At 49.0% G+C, this 20,908-nt stretch overlaps 1 protein-coding gene across 6 annotated transcripts in view; it reads right to left on the bottom strand.

The window, feature by feature from the left end:
* DIAPH2 (diaphanous related formin 2) overlaps positions 1-20,908 on the bottom strand; it is a 1,791,241-nt gene that overhangs the window by 1,237,086 nt on the left and 533,247 nt on the right. For all 6 annotated transcript variants that reach the window (XR_012725273.1, XR_012725274.1, XM_075323052.1 and 3 more), the window contains one exon: positions 350-464. Coding sequence is in view for 4 of the 6 variants with exons in the window: in XM_075323052.1 (XP_075179167.1) it covers positions 350-464 (115 nt within the window). In the remaining 2 variants the exon portion in view is untranslated. The remainder of the gene's footprint in view (positions 1-349; positions 465-20,908) is intronic.

Below are 20,908 nucleotides of genomic sequence, written 5' to 3'. Positions count from 1 at the left end.
CATAGAGCATGAATGGGGGACAGTCCGGCATCCAACCTGCCATACATACAGACAGAAAAGTGCAGCGCTCAGCACCCCCATAGAGCATGAATGGGGGACAGTCCGGCATCCAACCTGCCATATATACAGACAGAAAAGTGCAGCGCTCAGCACCCCCATAGAGCATGAATGGGGGACAGTCCGGCATCCAACCTGCCATACAGACAGACAGAAAAGTGCCCATCATTGATGAAAATTCCCCTTTCCGACGTTCTCTATTATTTCGCCCTGAGAGACGTGCTATATCCTCCGCGTACATATATATATCCGCAGTCTTATACACTGCGGCCGACATCTTCGGGTTTCTTACCTTTCTGATGTGTCGCGAAGGTCTGAGACAATTTTGAAAAAAGATCTGGATATTCAAACTTTTCTTCACGGGCCTTCACCCAGAAAGACGTCTCGGCCAGCTCCTGGGGTTCCACCTAGAGAAGAAGAGCGAGGTTACAATACAAAACCCATGGCAGAGGTTACAGTGGAACCCCACCCAGAACCTGGACACTGGGGCAGTCACCAGTGCTCTGTACTCCACGGGTGGGAGCTTATATTCGGGGTCCACAGACGTACCCGCTATTACAGCAGACAGGGGCTTCATTCTCAGACTTCCTAATATTATCGTCCCCTCTAATCCCCACACTTCACTCCTGTAGGTTTTGGGAAGTGACGGATGGTGATGAAGTTACAAGGAAGGCGCCACTTTATAAAACCTTTATTAGAGGGTATACACTTTCATGGCTGCCCGGAGTCCCCCTTTATGAACTGATCGGATTTCATTTTTCCATTTTGGAGACGGTGATCAGTGATCGACAGGAGCCGACGACCCAAGGCCCTGGATGTCCTGGAATCACATCTGTAGTAACAATCTCCAGAAACAGTTAATGATTAGGTGCGCGGAGTACGTCGGGCGACTGCTTCTTACGGGCACCTTGTCTCCTGCAGCCGCTGATGGAAGACCACGTCTGAGATGTCACATGGCTGCAGCGTCTCCAGAGGTTAGAGCAGAGTTCACACACGGCAGAGGCTATTCATCAAGTGCAACTCTACGGAGTTCTCTCCGACAGTCACTGGACCCCGTCCTCCTATAGTCACTGGACCCCATCCTCCGATAGTCACTGGACCCCATCCTCCGATAGTCACTGGACCCATCCTCCGATAGTCACTGGACCCCATCCTCCGATAGTCACTGGACCCCATCCTCCGATAGTCACTGGACCCATCCTCCGATAGTCACTGGACCCCATCCTCCTACAGTCACTGGACCCATCCTCCGATAGTCACTGGACCCCATCCTCCGATAGTCACTGGACCCCATCCTCCGATAGTCACTGGACCCATCCTCCGATAGTCACTGGACCCGTGCTCATATAGTCACTGGACCCCATCCTCCTATAGTCACTGGACCCCATCCTCTTATAGTCACTGGACCCCATCCTCCTATAGTCACTGGACCCCATCCTCTTATAGTCACTGGACCCCATCCTCCTACAGTCACTGACCCCATCCTCCGATAGTCACTGGACCCCATCCTCCGATAGTCACTGGACCCATCCTCCGATAGTCACTGGACCCCATCCTCCTACAGTCACTGGACCCCATCCTCCGATAGTCACTGGACCCCATCCTCCGATAGTCACTGGACCCCATCCTCCGATAGTCACTGGACCCATCCTCCGATAGTCACTGGACCCGTGCTCATATAGTCACTGGACCCGACCTCCTATAGTCACTGGACCCCATCCTCCGATAGACACTGGACCCCATCCTCCGATAGTCACTGGACCCCATCCTCCGATAGTCACTGGACCCATCCTCCGATAGTCACTGGACCCGTGCTCATATAGTCACTGGACCCGACCTCCTATAGTCACTGGACCCCATCCTCCGATAGTCACTGGACCCCATCCTCCGATAGTCACTGGACCCCATCCTCCGATAGTCACTGGACCCCATCCTCCGATAGTCACTGGACCCCATCCTCCGATAGTCACTGGACCCCATCCTCCGATAGTCACTGGACCCCGTCCTCCGATAGTCACTGGACCCCGTCCTCCGATAGTCACTGGACCCCATCCTCCGATAGTCACTGGACTCCATCCTCCTATAGTCACTGGACCCCGTCCTCCGATAGTCATTGGACCCCATCCTCCAATAGTCACTGGACCCGTGCTCATATAGTCACTGGACCCGACCTCCTATAGTCACTGGACCCGTGCTCATATAGTCACTGGACCCCATCCTCCGACAGTCACTAGACCCGTCCTCCGATAGTCATTGGACCTGTCCTCCTATAGTCACTGGACCCGACCTCCTATAGTCACTGGACCCCATCCTCCGACAGTCACTAGACCCGTCCTCCGATAGTCATTGGACCCGTCCTCCGATAGTCACTGGACCCGTCCTCCAATAGTCACTGGACCCGTCCTCCGATAGTCACTGGACCCGTCCTCCGATAGTCACTGGACCCGACCTCCTATAGTCACTGGACCCCATCCTCCAATAGTCATTGAACCCCATCCTCCAATAGTCACTGGACCCCATCCTCCTATAGTCACTGGACCCCATCCTCCTACAGTCAGTGGACCCGTGCTCATATAGTCACTGGACCCGTCCTCTGATAGTCACTGGACCCGTCCTCCTATAGTCACTGGACCCCATCCTCCTACAGTCACTGGACCCGTGCTCATATAGTCACTGGACCCCATCCTCCAATAGTCACTGGATCCCATCCTCCTATAGTCACTGGACCCATCCTCCGATAGTCATTGAACCCCATCCTCCGATAATCACTGGACCCCATCCTCCTATAGTCACTGGACCCGACCTCCTATAGTCACTGGACCCGTGCTCATATAGTCACTGGACCCCATCCTCCAATAGTCATTGGACCCCATGCTCCGATAGTCATTGGACCTGTCCTCCTATAGTCACTGGACCCAACCTCCTATAGTCACTGGACCCCATCCTCTGATAGTCATTGAACCCCATCCTCCGACAGTCACTGGACCCGTCCTCCAATAGTCACTGGACCCGTCCTCCGATAGTCACTGGACCCGTCCTCCGATAGTCACTGGACCCGACCTCCTATAGTCACTGGACCCCATCCTCCGATAGTCATTGAACCCCATCCTCCGATAGTCACTGGACCCCATCCTCCTATAGTCACTGGACCCCATCCTCCTACAGTCACTGGACCTGTGCTCATATAGTCACTGGACCCGTCCTCTGATAGTAACTGGACCCGTCCTCCTATAGTCACTGGCCCCATCCTCCTACAGTCACTGGACCCGTGCTCATATAGTCACTGGACCCCATCCTCCAATAGTCACTGGACCCATCCTCCGATAGTCACTGGACCCCATCCTCCTATAGTCACTGGACCCCATCCTCCTATAGTCACTGGACCCCATCCTCCAATAGTCATTGGCCCCATCCTCCGATAGTCACTGGACCCGTCCTCCGATAGTCACTGGACCTGTCCGCCAATAGACACTGGACCCCATCCTCCAATAGTCACTGGACCCCATCCTCCGATAGTCACTGGTCCTGTCCTCCAATAGTCACTGGACCCCATCCTCCGATAGTCATTGGACCCATCCTCCGATAGTCACTGGACCCATCCTCCGACAGTCACTGGACCCATCCGCCAATAGTCACTGGACTCCATCCTCCAATAGTCACTGGACCCGTCCTCCGATAGTCACTGGACCCGACCTCCTATAGTCACTGGACCCCATCCTCCAATAGTCATTGAACCCCATCCTCCAATAGTCACTGGACCCCATCCTCCTATAGTCACTGGACCCCATCCTCCTACAGTCAGTGGACCCGTGCTCATATAGTCACTGGACCCGTCCTCTGATAGTCACTGGACCCGTCCTCCTATAGTCACTGGACCCCATCCTCCTACAGTCACTGGACCCGTCCTCCTATAGTCACTGGACCCATCCTCCGACAGTCACTGGACCCATCCGCCAATAGTCACTGGACTCCATCCTCCAATAGTCACTGGACCCGTCCTCCGATAGTCACTGGACCCGACCTCCTATAGTCACTGGACCCCATCCTCCAATAGTCATTGAACCCCATCCTCCAATAGTCACTGGACCCCATCCTCCTATAGTCACTGGACCCCATCCTCCTACAGTCAGTGGACCCGTGCTCATATAGTCACTGTAGTCACTGGACCCGTCCTCTGATAGTCACTGGACCCGTCCTCCTATAGTCACTGGACCCCATCCTCCTACAGTCACTGGACCCGTGCTCATATAGTCACTGGACCCCATCCTCCAATAGTCACTGGATCCCATCCTCCTATAGTCACTAGACCCATCCTCCGATAGTCATTGAACCCCATCCTCCGATAATCACTGGACCCCATCCTCCTATAGTCACTGGACCCGACCTCCTATAGTCACTGGACCCGTGCTCATATAGTCACTGGACCCCATCCTCCAATAGTCATTGGACCCCATGCTCCGATAGTCATTGGACCTGTCCTCCTATAGTCACTGGACCCAACCTCCTATAGTCACTGGACCCCATCCTCTGATAGTCATTGAACCCCATCCTCCGACAGTCACTGGACCCGTCCTCCAATAGTCACTGGACCCGTCCTCCGATAGTCACTGGACCCGTCCTCCGATAGTCACTGGACCCGACCTCCTATAGTCACTGGACCCCATCCTCCGATAGTCATTGAACCCCATCCTCCGATAGTCACTGGACCCCATCCTCCTATAGTCACTGGACCCCATCCTCCTACAGTCACTGGACCTGTGCTCATATAGTCACTGGACCCGTCCTCTGATAGTAACTGGACCCGTCCTCCTATAGTCACTGGCCCCATCCTCCTACAGTCACTGGACCCGTGCTCATATAGTCACTGGACCCCATCCTCCAATAGTCACTGGACCCATCCTCCGATAGTCACTGGACCCCATCCTCCTATAGTCACTGGACCCCATCCTCCTATAGTCACTGGACCCCATCCTCCAATAGTCATTGGCCCCATCCTCCGATAGTCACTGGACCCGTCCTCCGATAGTCACTGGACCTGTCCGCCAATAGACACTGGACCCCATCCTCCAATAGTCACTGGACCCCATCCTCCGATAGTCACTGGTCCTGTCCTCCAATAGTCACTGGACCCCATCCTCCGATAGTCATTGGACCCATCCTCCGATAGTCACTGGACCCATCCTCCGACAGTCACTGGACCCATCCGCCAATAGTCACTGGACTCCATCCTCCAATAGTCACTGGACCCCATCCTCCGATAGTCACTGGATCCGTCCTCCAATAGTCACTGGACCCCATCCTCCAATATTTACTGGACCCCATCCTCCAATAGTCACTGGACCCGTCCTCCAATAGTCACTGGACCCCATCCTCCAATATTTACTGGACCCCATCCTCCAATAGTCACTGGACCCCATTCTCCGATAGTCATTGGACCCATCCTCCTATAGTCACTGGACCCATCCTCTGATAGTCACTGGACCCGTCCTCCAATAGTCACTGGACCCCATCCTCCAATAGTCACTGGACCCCATCCTCCGATAGTCATTGGACTCATCCTCCGATAGTTACTGGACCCATCCTCCGATAGTCACTGGACCCGTCCTCCAATAGTCACTGGACCCGGGCTCGAGATGCTTTTCCTCCTACCTGGAATCCCTATTGTTTGCACTGATGATACATCCAAAACCCAACATTACTTCTCGACTCCAATTCAGAAAGAATTTTTCAGCAAAAAAACAGTAAGACATTTTCTCCATTTTCTCCTCCAGACAATGTAGTGCTATGTAGCGATGACAAGGACACATTGTATAAATTATTCATTCGCTGGACCTCAGAGGCCGAGGTGGGATGAAGCTGACAACCAGAGAAGAAGCCTCACCCGTGAAGCGAAGACTCTACATGATGTAATGGGATCTACAGGCCATTTCTAACCAGAGACCCCAGAAGCCATGTTTGCACTGGCGACATCCTCACGTAAATCTTGGTCTTCAGTTTAATAGTTCTTCATTAATGAGTAAGTGTCGTTACATTTAGTGGCAGAAAATCCGGTCTATTAACACCATTTTTCATGAATGTTCATTAAATGGCCCAAGGACACCTCGCCGGAGCAGACAGACATGAAATGTACAATTCTCGGATTAATACATTATGTCAGGCTTCTTCAAGGATTATTTCACATTTCTTAAATATATCTCAATTGTATGGTGAATTAGAGAGAGAGGATCGCACGTCCTCTAGGTGTGAGAAGAGGGTGACAAGACATCTGGTAATGTAGAAGTATTGTAAGATACAGACTGTGCACACTGACCTGGATAAAAGATAAGAAAAGGATAGAAAGACAAAAAAAGGAAAAAAGAGGCCGCTCCTAACAGATCAGTGCCAAAATATCCAAACTACACAAAACAAAACACACTGGGAGCAAAAGAGAGAAAAACAAGAGGCAACAGGCAAGAGACGACGAAGACATCGAAGACTAAAGAAGGACAAATGGTAAAGAAGGTAGCAGAGAATTAGCCAATAATCGAGGACAAGCAGAAGATGGAGCGGATGATGGGGGAGAGGATGAAAAGGATGGCGGAGAAGACAAGAGGATGGTGGAGGAGAAGAAGAGGATGGTGGAGGAGAAGAAGAGGATAGTGGTGGAGAAGAAGAGGATGGTGGAGGAGAAGAAGAGGATAGTGGTGGAGAAGACAAGAGGATGGTGGAGGAGAAGAAGAGGATGGTGGAGGAGAAGAAGAGGATAGTGGAGGAAAAGAAAAAGAGGATGGTGGATAAGGCAAGAGGATGGTGGAGGAGAAGAAGAGGATAGTGGTGGAGAAGACAAGAGGATGGTGGAGGAGAAGAAGAGGATGGTGGAGGAGAAGAAGAGGATAGTGGTGGAGAAGACAAGAGGATGGTGGAAGAGAAGAAGAGGATAGTGGTGGAGAAGACAAGAGGATGGTGGAGGAGAAGAAGAGGATGGTGGAGGAGAAGAAGAGGATAGTGGTGGAGAAGACAAGAGGATGGTGGAGGAGAAGAAGAGGATGGTGGAGAAGAAGAGGATAGTGGTGGAGAAGACAAGAGGATGGTGGAGGAGAAGAAGAGGATGGTGGAGGAGAAAAAGAGGATAGTGGAGGAGAAGGCAAAGAAGAGGATGAGAGAGGTAAAGAAGAAGATAGTGGAGGAAAAGAAAAAGAGGATGGTGGAGAAGATGAAAAGGATGGTGGAGAAGACAAAGAAGAGGATGAGAGAGGTAAAGAAGAAGATGGTGGAGGCGAAGAAGATAGTGGAGGAGAAGAAAAAGAGGATGGTGGAGAAGACAAGAGGATGGTGGAGAAGACAAGAGGATGATGGAGAAGACAAAGAAGAAGATGGTGGAGGAGAAGATAGTGGAGGAGAAGAAAAGGAAGATGGTGGAGGAGACAAGAGGATGGTGGAGGAGAAGAAAAGGAAGATGGTGGAGAAGAAGAACATAGTATAGGAAAAGAAAAAGAGGATAGTGGAGAATACAAGAGGATGGTGGAGGAGAAGAAAAAGCAGATGGTGGAGAAGACAAAGAAGAAGATGGTGGAAGAGAAGAAGATAGTTGAGGAAAAGAAAAAGAGGATGGTGTAAAAGAAAAAGAAGAGTATAGTGGAGAAGAAGAAGATAATAGAGGAAATGAAAAAAAGAGGATGGTGGAGAAGACAAAGAAGAGTATAGTAGAGAAAAAGAAGAAGATGGTGGAGGAGAAGAAAAAGCAGATGGTGGAGAAGACAAAGAAGAAGATGGTGGAAGAGAAGAAGATAGTGGAGGAAAAGAAAAAGAGGATGGTGTAAAAGACAAAGAAGAGTATAGTGGAGAAGAAGAAGATAATAGAGGAAATGAAAAAAAGAGGATGGTGGAGAAGACAAAGAAGAGTATAGTAGAGAAAAAGAAGAAGATGGTGGAGGAGAAGAAAAAGCAGATGGTGGAGAAGACAAAGAAGAAGATGGTGGAAGAGAAGAAGATAGTGGAGGAAAAGAAAAAGAGGATGGTGTAAAAGACAAAGAAGAGTATAGTGGAGAAGAAGAAGATAATAGAGGAAATGAAAAAAGAGGATGGTGGAGAAGACAAAGAAGAGTATAGTAGAGAAAAAGAAGAAGATGGTGGAGGAGAAGAAAAAGAGGATGGTGGAGGAGACAAAAAAGAGGATAGTGGAGAACAAAAGAAGATGGTTGAAAAGAAGAAGGTAATGTAAATGATGGTGGAGAAAAAAGACGAAGGACAAGAAGAGCATGGTGAAGAAGAGGGCAGTGGGGAAGAAGGCTCCAAAGCTGGTACGACGGATCCGTTTTTTCACAGGGATCCGTCGCATCAGTTGTACCACAATCTGCGAGTGATCCGTCGCATCAGTCACAAAACGTATTGTGACTGATGGAAAAAACCTGATGTGTGAAAGTAGCCTGATAAGAATATTCATGACCTTGTGGCGCCTCCATTACATTTTCTGGTTCATTCCTATTTTACCTCCAGCTTCATAAATAAACACAGACACATCACAAACTCATTCTCCGACGCATTCCGAGATTGTCCAGATTATCCAGATAAGATAAAACAGAAAATAACGATCGTCTCCTAGGGCTGTGAGCCCCGAGAGGTCCAGAACTACCGTCCGCACCACCGGCAGCACCATCCACCGGATTCACCGCCTTCCCTGCTTCTGACGTGTCCAGTTCCACATAAACCTCAGTCCAGCCACGTTTCTTATTGATGCCAGATGACGAGACGATGATCTTTCCAGACAACTATGGTGGATACGTTAGTGACCGTGCACAGAGACGTCAATGTGACTGCAGACTGGGGAATCCTGGCACGGTGCAGTCACAGAAGGTTACCTCCAGACCGGAGCGCCCCTGTAACTGGGTAACTACACTGCATTGAATAATTAATTATTCCTACCCCGTGAACATTTCCACATTTTTTCTCGTTGCTCCCAGAAACTGTACAAGCCTATTACTGGGATTTTATGTGACACCAGCACTAAGTACAATTATTTCTGAAGTGTAAAGGAAATGATTCCCAGTTTTCTAAATCTAAATCTGAGAATTCTGAGGTGCATTAGTATTCAGTCCCCTGTAGTCTGATCCCCTAAATAATATCCTGAGTGACCACTCGCCCCCAGAAGTCAGATAATTCACACATTGCTGCCTCCTGGGTGATTTCTCCTTAGTATAACTACAGCTGTTCTCTGGAAACCTCAGAGGTTTGTGTGAGAATGTCAGGGATCAACCAGCATCATAAAAACCAAGGAACCCACCAGACAGGTCAGGGATAAAGAGGAAAAAAGCAGGGTTAGGTTATAGAACATAGCCCAAGCTCTGAACATCTCATGGAGCACTGCTCAATGCATCATCCAAAAATAGGAGTACGGCACAACTGCAAACCTACAAGACATGGCGGCCTAGCAAAACTGACATCCCAAGGAGAGGAACAATAATGATAGAAAAGCCGAGAGGCCCCTGGTCACTGGAGGAGTCGCAGAGATCACAGCTAGGGGGGAGAATCTGCCCACATCACCGTGAGAATACCCTCCCCACCATCACACAAGATGGAGGCAGCATCCTGCTGGGGGTGGCTTTTCTTCAGCAGAGGCAGGGAAGCTGGTCAAAGGTGATGGGAAGATGGATGCAGCTAAATACACGGTAATCGTGGACGGAAACCTGTTAGAGGCTGCAGAAGACCTGAGACTGGGATGTAGGTTCACCTTCTAACAGGACAACAACTCTAAACATTGTGCAGAGCTACAATGGAGGGTTCAGATCAGAGCATATTCCTGTGTGTGAGCGGCCGAGACACAGTCCAGACCCAAATCCACTGTGATCACAGACGTCTCCATCCAATCTCACTGACCGAGAGAAGAGGAAAATGTCACCTCCAGATGTGCAAAGCTGGAGAGACCCCAAAAGACAGAGAAAGGTGGTCCTACAAAGTGCAGACTCCGGGGGCTGAATACAAATGCACCTCACAATTATCAGATTTATATGTATAAAATATTTAGAAAACCAGGCAGTTAACAAATACTTGCACTTAGTGTTGGTTTCACATAAAATACCAATAAATTACATTTAAGTTTGTGGGTGTAAAGTAAAAAAGGTGTAGAAGTGCACAGTGTATGAAAACTTTTTCAAGGCACTGCATATAACTATGTAATTGGATATAAATCATGTACAGTCATATGAAAAAGTTTGTGCACCCCTATAAATGTTAACCTTTTTTCTTTATAACAATTTGGGTTTTTGCTATTTCAGTTTCATATATCTAATAACTGATGGACTGAGGAATATTTCTGGATTGAAATGAGGTTTATTGTACTAACAGAAAATGTGCAATCCGCATTTAAACAAAATTTGACAGATGCAAAAGTATGGGCACCTCAACATAAAAGTGACATTAATATTTTGTGGATCCTCCTTTTGCAGAAATCACAGCCTCTAGTGGCTTCCTGTAGCTTTTAATGAGTTCCTGGATCCTGGATGAAGGTAGATTTGACCATTCCTGTTTACAAAACAATTCCAGATCAGTTAAGTTTGATGGTCGCCGAGCATGGACAGCCGCTTCACATCATCCCACAGATGTTCAATGATATTCAGGTCTGGGGACTGGGATGGCCATTCCAGAACATTGTAATTGTTCCTCTGCATGAATGCCTGAGTAGATTTGGAGCGGTGTTTTGGATCATTGTCTTGCTGAAATATCCATCCCCTGCGTAACTTCAACTTCGTCACTGATTCCTGCACATTATTGTCAAGAATCTGCTGATACTGAGTTGGATCCACGCGACCCCCAACTTTAACAAGATTCCCGGTGCCGGCATTGGCCACACAGCCCCAAAGCATGATGGAACCTCCACCAAATTTTACTGTGGGTAGCAAGTGCTTTTCTTGGAATGCCGTGTTTTTTTGCCTCCATGCATAACGCCTTTTTGTATGACCAAACTCCTCAATCTTTGTTTCATCAGTCCACAGGACCTTCCTCCAAAATGTAACTGGCTTGTCCAAATGTGCTTTTGCATACCTCAGGCGACTCTGTTTGTGGCGTGCTTGCAGAAACGGCTTCTTTCGCATCACTCTCCCATACAGCTTCTCCTTGTGCAACGTGCGCTGTATTGTTGACCGATGCACATTGACACCATCTGCAGCAAGATGATGCTGCAGGTCTTTGGAGGTGGTCTGTGGATTGTCCTTGACTGTTCTCACCATTCTTCTTTTCTGCCTTTCTGATATTTTTCTTGGCCTGCCACTTCTGGGCTTAACAAGAACTGTACCTGTGTTCTTCCATTTCCTTACTATGTTCCTCACAGTGGAAACTGACAGTTTAAATCTCTGAGACAACTTTTTGTACCTTCCCCTGAACAACTATGTTAAATAATCTTTGTTTTCAGATCATTTGAGAGTTGTTTTGAGGAGCCCATGATGCCGCTCTTCATAGGAGATTCAAAGAGGAGAACAACTTGCAAGTGGCCATCTTAGATACCTTTTCTCATGATTGGATACACCTGCATATGAAGTTCAAAGCTCAGTGAGGTTAGAAAACCAATTTAGTGCTTCAGTAAGTCAGTAAAAAGTAGTTAGGAGTGTTCAAATCAAGGAATTGATAAGGGTGCCCATAATTTTGCACCTGTCAAATTTTGTTTAAATGCAGATTGCACATTTTCTGTTAGTACAATAAACCTCATTTCAATCCAGAAACATTACTGAGTCCATCAGTTATTAGATATATGAAACTGAAATAGCTGTTGCAAAAACCCAAATTGTTATAAAGAAAAAAGGTTAACATTAATAGGGGTGCCCAAACTTTTTCATATGACTGTAATATCCTCTATAATCTGAATTTCCCATTTCCATCTACAAGATTTCTCTCATGCTGCACCAGTTCTCTGGAATGCTCTATCACCGGGAAATCTAATTCTCAGGGTCCACAGTTTAATTGTGCCCTAACGATTGTCTGTTCTCCCCGCTAAACTATCCCTCTTTCATCAGTTTCCCGCACCCTCCATGCACTCGGCAGCACTTTGTACATGGACATGTACAGATTCTGGCTGGTGACGGCTCTACTTGATGGCTGCATCCTACTCTACGAACATTTTTCCTCTTGTCTTCCCCATTTGCTAATAGATTGTATTATTATCTATTTAGTTCCCACAACTTTACATGTTGGTTTAATGTAGACTTGAGGTCGGAGGGAGGTGTGGACCCTCTGAGTGTCGGAATAACCATCTCACTGAGAATAGTAGCAGTGGTCTTCTCGTGGGTACTCTTCATAGTGCAGAGAACCAGAATGTATAAACCACTGTGGAACCATAAATCTGTTGTGTAGATTGGGCTCTGGAAAGTGGTGACACTTTGGAGCCGCGGCACTGGATGGGTCCATCAGAGACAGCTCTGCTGTTTGTGCCTCCCCATCAGAGCAGAGCTGCTGTTCATTTGTTGCTCTCCACCACAAAAGAGCTGCTGTTCGTTTGTGGCTCTCCACTAGAGCAGAGCTGCTGTTCGTTTGTGGCTCTCCACTAGAGTAAAGCTGCTGTTCATTTGTGGCTCTCCACCAGAGCAGAGCTGCTGTTCGTTTGTGGCTCTCCACCAGAGCACAGCTGCTTTTTGTTTGTGGCTCTCCACCAGAGCAGAGCTGCTGTTCATTTGTTGCTCTCCACCACAAAAGAGCTGCTGTTCGTTGTTGGCTCTCCACCAGAGCAGAGCTGCTGTTCGTTTGTGGCTCTCCACTAGAGTAAAGCTGCTGTTCATTTGTGGCTCTCCACCAGAGCAGAGCTGCTGTTCGTTTATGGCTCTCCACCAGAACACAGCTGCTTTTTGTTTGTGGCTCTCCACCAGAGCAGAGCTGCTGTTCGTTTGTGGCTCTCCACCAGAGCACAGCTGCTTTTTGTTTGTGGCTCTCCACCAGAGTAGAGCTGCTGTTCGTTTGTGGCTCTCCACTAGAGTAAAGCTGCTGTTCATTTGTGGCTCTCTACCAGAGCAGAGCTGTTGTTCGTTTGTGGCTTTACACCAGAGCAGAGCTGCTTTTTGTTTGTGGCTCTCCACCAGAGCAGAGCTGCTCTTGGTTTGTGGCTCTCCATCAGAGCACAGATGCTGCTCGTTTGTGGCTCTCTTCCAGAGCAGAGCTGCTGTTCGTTTGTGGCTCTCCACCAGAGCAGAGCTGCTGTTCGTTTGTGGCTCTCCACCAGAGCATAGCTGCTGTTCGTTGTTGGCCCTCCACCAGAGCAGAGCTGCTGTTCGTTTGTGGCTCTCCACCAGAGCAAGAGCTGCTGTTCGTTTGTGGTTCTCCATCAGAGCACAGATGCTGTTCATTTGTGGCTCTCTTCCAGAGCAGAGCTGCTGTTTGTTGTTGGCTCTCCACCAGAGTAGAACTGCTGTTCATTTGTGGCTCTCCACCAGAGCAGAGCTGCTGTTTGTTGTTGGCTCTCCACCAGAGCAGAGCTGCTGTTTGTTGTTGACTCTCCACCAGAGCAGAGCTGCTGTTCGTTTGTGGCTCTCCACCAGAGCAGAGCTGCTGTTCGTTTGTGGCTCTCCATCAGAGCAGAGCTGCTGTTCGTTTGTGGCTCTCCACCAGAGCAGAGCTGCTGTTCGTTTGTGGCTCTCCACCAGAGCAGAGCTGCTGTTCGTTGTTGGCTCTCCACCAGAGCAGAGCTGCTGTTTGTTGTTGGCTCTCCACCAGGATAGAGCTGCTGTTCATTTGTGGCTCTCCACCAGAGCACCAGAGCAGAGCTGCTGTTCGTTTGTGGCTCTCCACTAGAGCAGAGCTGCTGTTCGTTTGTGGCTCTCCACCAGAGCAGAGCTGCTCTTGGTTTGTGGCTCTCCACCAGAGCAGAGCTGCTCTTGGTTTGTGACTCTCCACCAGAGCAGAACTGCTGTTCGTTTGTGGCTCTCCACCACAAAAGAGCTGCTGTTCGTTTGTGGCTCTCCACCAGAGCAGAGCTGCTGTTCGTTTGTGGCTCTCCACCAGAGCAGAGCTGCTGTTCGTTTGTGGCTCTCTTCCAGAGCAGAGCTGCTGTTTGTTGTTGGCTCTCCACTAGAGCAGAGCTGCTGTTCGTTTGTGGCTCTCCACTAGAGCAAAGCTGCTCTTGGTTTGTGACTCTCCACCAGAGCAGAACTACTGTTCGTTTGTGGCTCTCCACCAGAGCAGAGTTCCTCTTCCTCCAGGTATAAGTAATATTAATGCTACTTTTAGCTTTTTCTTTTGGTGCCGGGTTACCATACTTTTTGGAATGGGTTTGTCTTCATGTAATGACTCCTTTGCTGAAATGGGAGAAATAGAGAAATATAAAAATAGTGGACTATTCTAGGGAAACTCTTTACGAAGTGGTTGAATCTCGCAGTCGGACTTTCCTTTTGGGGATTCAGTTTAGTTTGAGGCACAAGTCCGAGTGACCCATCTCCTGATAAACTTCCCGGGCGCTGGTGGAGCCAAGATGCCGCCTTCTTCAGTCATTGTGGTGCAGAACGTGACCCTTGTGTATGCCACAGGCTGGTGATGAGCCCCCGGCACCAGACTCGGGGGCTCTGGAGACGTTCCTCTTTTCTTGTTATCTGAATATCTTTTATTTTGTAGAGTTAAATCTTGTCTCATAGCTCGCTATAATTAAGTGTCTCTCACGCCTGACGGGCTGTTTGGACATATAACCAGAGCACAGCTCTGCGTCATGGCACCAGCGTGTCGGCATTTTCTCTGGTCGGTGGGAATGTAACTCGCTATTGATTTCTTCCCTCCTTCCGGCTGCAGTATCAGGGAGCGCAGCCTGACATTTAATAACTGCTCCATAATTGTACCATTTAGAAGATCACTGCCAATAATTTCTGCGCGGTGTGGTGGGGGGCACGGTATAATCCATTTGGTAGAACGGTGGCGGGGACAATGAATTACAGCTAAGCGCGGCGATGTGAAGGGTAATTCTGGGGCAGAAGTGATGTAAATCTGGTTTAAACAGCATTTAATTATTGAAGTAAAATGGTAAATTTGACAAATGACAAGATATGATGTGTACGACTTCTGCGGGAATTACAGACACAGAGGATTACAAGGAACGTCTACAACCTCGCTCATTACAAGAACGTACACGAGGGATTCCTGGATCAGAACGTCCAGAATAGTTATTACCAGAGATCGGCATATTGATTCACAAGACCCTGGTCCAGCGGTCATGCCAGTAATCCATGGTTGCCGGATAGGAGTCCTGTACACCGCCGCCTTATCTCCATGACATCATCTCCACGACATCATCTCCACAGCCTCATCCCCTTGACAATAAACTCCACGACCTCGTCGCCATGACATCATCTCCACGAACTCGTCCTCATGACATCATCTCCACAAACTCATCCTCATGACATCATCTCCACGAACTCGTCCTCATGACATCATCTCCACAAACTCATCCTCATGACATCGTCCTCATGACATCATCTCCACGACCTCGTCCTTAGGACATCATCTCCACGAACTCGTCCTCATGACATCATCTCCACGAACTCGTTCTCATGACATCACCTCCGCGACCTCGTCCTCATGACATCATCTCCATGACCTCGTCCTCATGACATCATCTCCACGAACTCGTCCTCATGACATCACCTCCGCGACCTCATACACATGACATCATCTCCGTGACCTCATCCTCATGACATCATCTCCACGACCTCGTCCTCATGACATCATCTCCACGACCTCGTCCTCATGACATCATCTCCACGACCTCGTCCTCATGACATCATCTCCACGACCTCGTCCTCATGACATCATCTCCATGACCTCGTTCCCATGACATTTCCACAACCTCATCTCCACCACTTCAGCCCCATGACCTCATCTCAACATATGTCCTTGAGCTTGTCTCCATGACATCAATTCATCACATAGCCTCATGTCCTTGATATCATTTCTACAACCTAATTTTTACGACCTCATCCTCATGACCGTGTTTACATGACATCTACCCCATAAACAAAGAATTCTCAGACTGACCCCATTACTGTCCAGTGTAACTCATATAAATTGTCACATATTTTACAGAACAAGAACCAATACAATTTCACATTTTACATCCATCAATATCATTTTGACTAAATGAGGAACATTAAAAAGAATCAATAAAAAACAAACAACTTTACTAAACTCTCAAAATATCACAATGCTGCTAAGAGCCTGTCACACATCCGTCTTGGGTTTCTCAGGCTCTGCTTCCTTACCCTGGGTTTGCTGCCCTCTGTTGTGCTCCACTCAGATTTTGCAAGTTTCCCACTGTATCTGACTGTATTACTTCCCTAGATCTATTTAAGGCCACTGAGATACACAACGGTGTCTTGGGATTGAGAATCTAGAGTTCCTTGCTTTTTCCAACAGGTTTGTACCCGAATTCTTGACCTCTTTCTGTTGCCTGCTCTGGCCATCCTGTGGTCTTCCATATAGTGTGACATGTGTCTGCTGTAACCTTAACCAGTGTATAGACTGAGATATGCCGGGCCTTGCCTCGGCTGGTCCACTCTGCTCCACTCGTCTCATTTTGTTCACATCTTGTATGAATTTCTGTCAGGCAAGATCTTGGAAATCCTTGCCGAAAAGTACAGGTCCTTGTACAGGAGTTAAAGGGTGTATGTTATGGGGCCCCAGAGTGTTCTCCTTTTAGCCCATTGCCACCTAAAGACTCTACGACTTCCAGGCAGTCCTTGTGTCTTACGCCCTTGTGTCTTACTAGCACCACTCCGAGTGCCAACGTTACGGCATTTTTGATGCCTTATTGGTGTAATATATTTCTTTACTATCCCAGTGGTTTAGTGTTCAGTAATTGATCCAATAAATACAGAAGCATCCCATGATTAATATCCAGAAGCCACTAGACTGTTCAACTATGGGAAACTGGTCCGGAGCTCGATGTCCTAAGCATCGGCTCCCCATTATCCACTGACATCCCATAGGACCCTGTTGTGAATATCAGTTATGCTTTGGCTGCTGTGAGGCTCCCTCTTGTGGCCAGGAATGGTTTGGACAGAGAGCAGGTGTGTTGAGCAATGGGTGTTTCCATTGCTAATTCTCTGCCTATTTAAACCCTGGTCTGATAGCAGGCTATGCCGGATGTCAGTTGTTCTTTGTTCACCAGCCTGCTTCATCCTGCTCCAGACCACATCTACCCCAGATAAGTGCTTGGCTCTTTATTTTTGTTTGGTTCTTTTTGTTCTTATCTGAGTTTGTCATTTGCTGTGGTTGTTTTCAGTTTATTTGCATGCAGGAATCTTCCCTCTCAGTTGCTTAGCTGGGAAGCTCCCTGCAGCTATGTTTGGAGTATTGCTCCTATAAGTCCATATGTTTGTTGCTTCTTGAATTTGTAATGGTTCTTGCTTTCTGTTCATTGGTATGACAAGAGCGCCTGGTATAGGACGGAGTTCAGATCTAGCGATCTGAGGGCTTTTTTTGTACTATCAGGTTGTTGGATTTTTGCAGGGTTTTTCTCTGGCCACCATGAGGCCCTTTCCTGTTCTGTCCTATTTAGTCAGTAGGGCCTCACCTTTTGCTAATCCTATCATCTATCTGTGTATTGTGTTTTCCTATATCACCGCAGTCTTTGAATGTGGGGGGCTTGCTATTCTTTATCTATTTTCTGAGGCAGAGTTATTCATCTTTCCTTTAGGATAGCTAGTTCTCTGGCTGGGTTCGCGGTGCACAGGATGTTAGTTCACCCCTCGGCTACTTCTAGTTGTGATGGTTAGTAAGGGGATGGCGGCCAGATTAGTTGCCAATGCTCTTGTCACCTTTTACCAATGATTTATGGTTGTCTTCCATGGTTCCAGATCCTAATAGGACCCGTTCATCTGTACAAGCTTAGAAAATCATAAGTAAAATTGACAAAACCCCTTTATTGGACTCCATGGTCATCTATGTGAAGTCTGCATCCAACAAATGATGCCCAATGGTTTATATACAGGGTCCGTCCCATAGAAACCTAAGATATAGCATCTGCAGTCTCATGGTCCGGTAATAGAAGGAATAATGGTTGGAAAGATCTCATTCTCTGCAGGATCCGGAGTAACGCGTTCACACCTTCCTGACCTCACGTCACAATAGCCGCAACTTTATGACTCGGCTTTCCCTCCATTGTGAGCAGTTGGGGTGCATTGTTGGTTCCTGAAGGAATCTTGTCTAAAGCAGTAGCCAGGTCCAGACCTCGTGGCCCAATGATCGATCATCAGTCCATGTGATCCTCCTGTACAGGACTGGATGATCCCCAGATACAGGACTGGATGATCCCCCAATGCAGGACTGGATGATCCCCCGATGCAGGACTGGATGAACTCCCTGTACAGCACTGAATGATCTCCCTGTACAGGACTGGATGATCCCCCGACACATGACTGGATGATCTCCCGGCACAGGACTGGATGAACCCCCGGCGCAGGACTGGATGATCCCCCCCGGTACAAGACTGGATGATCTCCCGGTACAGGACTGGATGATCTCCCTGTACGGGACTGGATGATCTCCCTGTACGGGACTGGATGATCTCCCGGTACGGAACTGGATGATCTCCCGGTACGGGACTGGATGATCTCCGGGTACGGGACTGGATGATCTCCCGGTACGGGACTGGATGATCTCCCGGTACGGGACTGGATGATCTCCCGGTACGGGACTGGATGATCTCCAGGTACGGGACTGGATGATCTCCCGGTACGGGACTGGATGATCCCCCGGTACGGGACTGGATGATCCCCCCGGCGCAGGACTGGATGATCCCCCCCGGTACAAGACTGGATGATCTCCCGGTGCAGGACTGGATGATCTCCCTGTACAGGACTGGATGATCTCCCAGTACAGGACTGGATGATCTCCCTGTACGGGACTGGATGATCCCCCGGTACGGGACTGGATGATCCCCCGGTACGGGACTGGATGATCCCCCGGTACGGGACTGGATGATCGCCCGATACGGGACTGGATGATCCCCCGATACGGGACTGGATGATCTCCCGATACGGGACTGGATGATCTCCTGATACGGGACTGGATGATCTCCCGGTACGGGACTGGATGATCTCCCGATACGGGACTGGATGATCCCCTGGTACGGGATTGGATGATCCCCAGGTACGGGACTGGATGATTTGTCGGTACAGGACTGGATGGTTCCCCGGTACAGGACTGGATGATCCCCCGGTACAGGACTGGATGATCTCCCGGTACGGGCCTGGATGATCCCCTGGTACAGGACTGGATGATCTCCCAATATGAGACTGGGTGATCTCCCGCTACAGGACTGGATAATCCCCCAGTACGGGACTGGATGATCTCCCGGTACGGGACTGGATGATCTCTCGGTACAGGACTGGATGATCTCTCGGTACAGGACTGAATGATCTCCCGGTACAGGACTGAATGATCCCTCGGTACAGGACTGGATGATCTCCCAGTACAGGACTGGATGATCCCCTGGTATGGGATTGGATGATCCCCTGGTACGGGACTGGATAACCTCCCGGTACGGGACTGGATGATCCCCCTATACAGGACTAGATGATCCCCCGTTACAAGACTGGACGATCTTCTGGTACAGGACTGGATGATCTCCCGGTATGGGACTGGATGATCTCCCGGTATGGGACTGGATGATCTCCCGGTACGGGACTGGATGATCCCCCGATACAGGACTGGGTGACCGGTAGAAGCTGCCCCCCACCACAAGCACATTCACGATACCGGGGATCAGAGCTCCAGAACTCCGAGGAATATAAACTGTAACTTGCCGTCCTGCTTCATCTTCCATTACTCTGAGTTACAGCTTGCAGCGAATATTAGGGACACATTTTCCCTCTGTTTACACAGTTTCCGTTCCCAAAGGAGGAATGGCGCTTGTTGTATTTAATGTTACACTTTGTAAAATTCTGTGGCGTGAAGACGGGCTCTTGTCTGCGATTACTACTCCGCGGATACCGCTATGACAAGCCCTCCGGGGCCAGAGCTAAATAATGACAATAAACAAATCCCGCAGTCAGAGGAAAGATTTATTCACTTTTTTTAAAGGAAATAAAACTGCACAGAGAAGGCGGAAATCCTGAATTAATCTTGATTCTGTACAGGGTAAACTTTGTATTTGTGCAGGAAGAATCCTAATGTAATGCAGCAGAGGTGGCATGGGAGGCTAATCGAGCGGAGACAAGATGAAATATGTCCTTTACCCATCTGATATTGGGGTAATAAATGGGGCCATGTGCCAAAGTCATCATTTACAGGGGTAACAATCCTGGCCACAGCACTTAGATAGAGGGCTACAAGCAGGAGCCTGGCCATGCGCTAGCCTGGTGTAGATGGGCTAGGTAGCGTCTGACCCCACATTCACCGGAGAAGTGCACCAAGACCGGAAACATCCCTCCAGGCCTCCATGTCTCCTGCAGCCAGGCCCTTTCTCAAGGACTCCATGTGTCCTGCAGCCAGGCCCCCCCCAAGGACTCCATGCGTCCTGCAGCCAGGCCCCCCCCCTCCAAGGACTCCATATGTCCTGCAGCCAGCCCCCCCCAAGGACTCCATATGTCCTGCAGCCAGCCCCCCCCCAAGGACTCCATGTGTCCTGCAGCCAGGGTCCCCCCAAGGACTCCATTTGTCCTGCAGCCAGGCCCCCAAAGGACTCCATATTTCCTGCAGCCAGCCTCCCCGTGTACTCACTGATTTATAAAAAAAAAAAATAAAAAAACAATTACACACCTCTCTTCTGCTTCCACCGCAGCTCTGTCCTCACCTCTACTTGTTTCACCGCTGCCCGTCCTCACTTCTGTCCTCGTTCCCCCGTGGCTCCGGTTGGTGTCCTCCTGCTCTCTGTACTCGCCTCTCACCACACACAGCAGTCGCATAGGAGTGA

This window comes from Anomaloglossus baeobatrachus, chromosome 9 (genome assembly GCF_048569485.1).
Source record: "Anomaloglossus baeobatrachus isolate aAnoBae1 chromosome 9, aAnoBae1.hap1, whole genome shotgun sequence".
Taxonomy (NCBI): domain Eukaryota; kingdom Metazoa; phylum Chordata; class Amphibia; order Anura; family Aromobatidae; genus Anomaloglossus; species Anomaloglossus baeobatrachus.
This window is presented reverse-complemented; position numbering and strand designations above follow the sequence as displayed.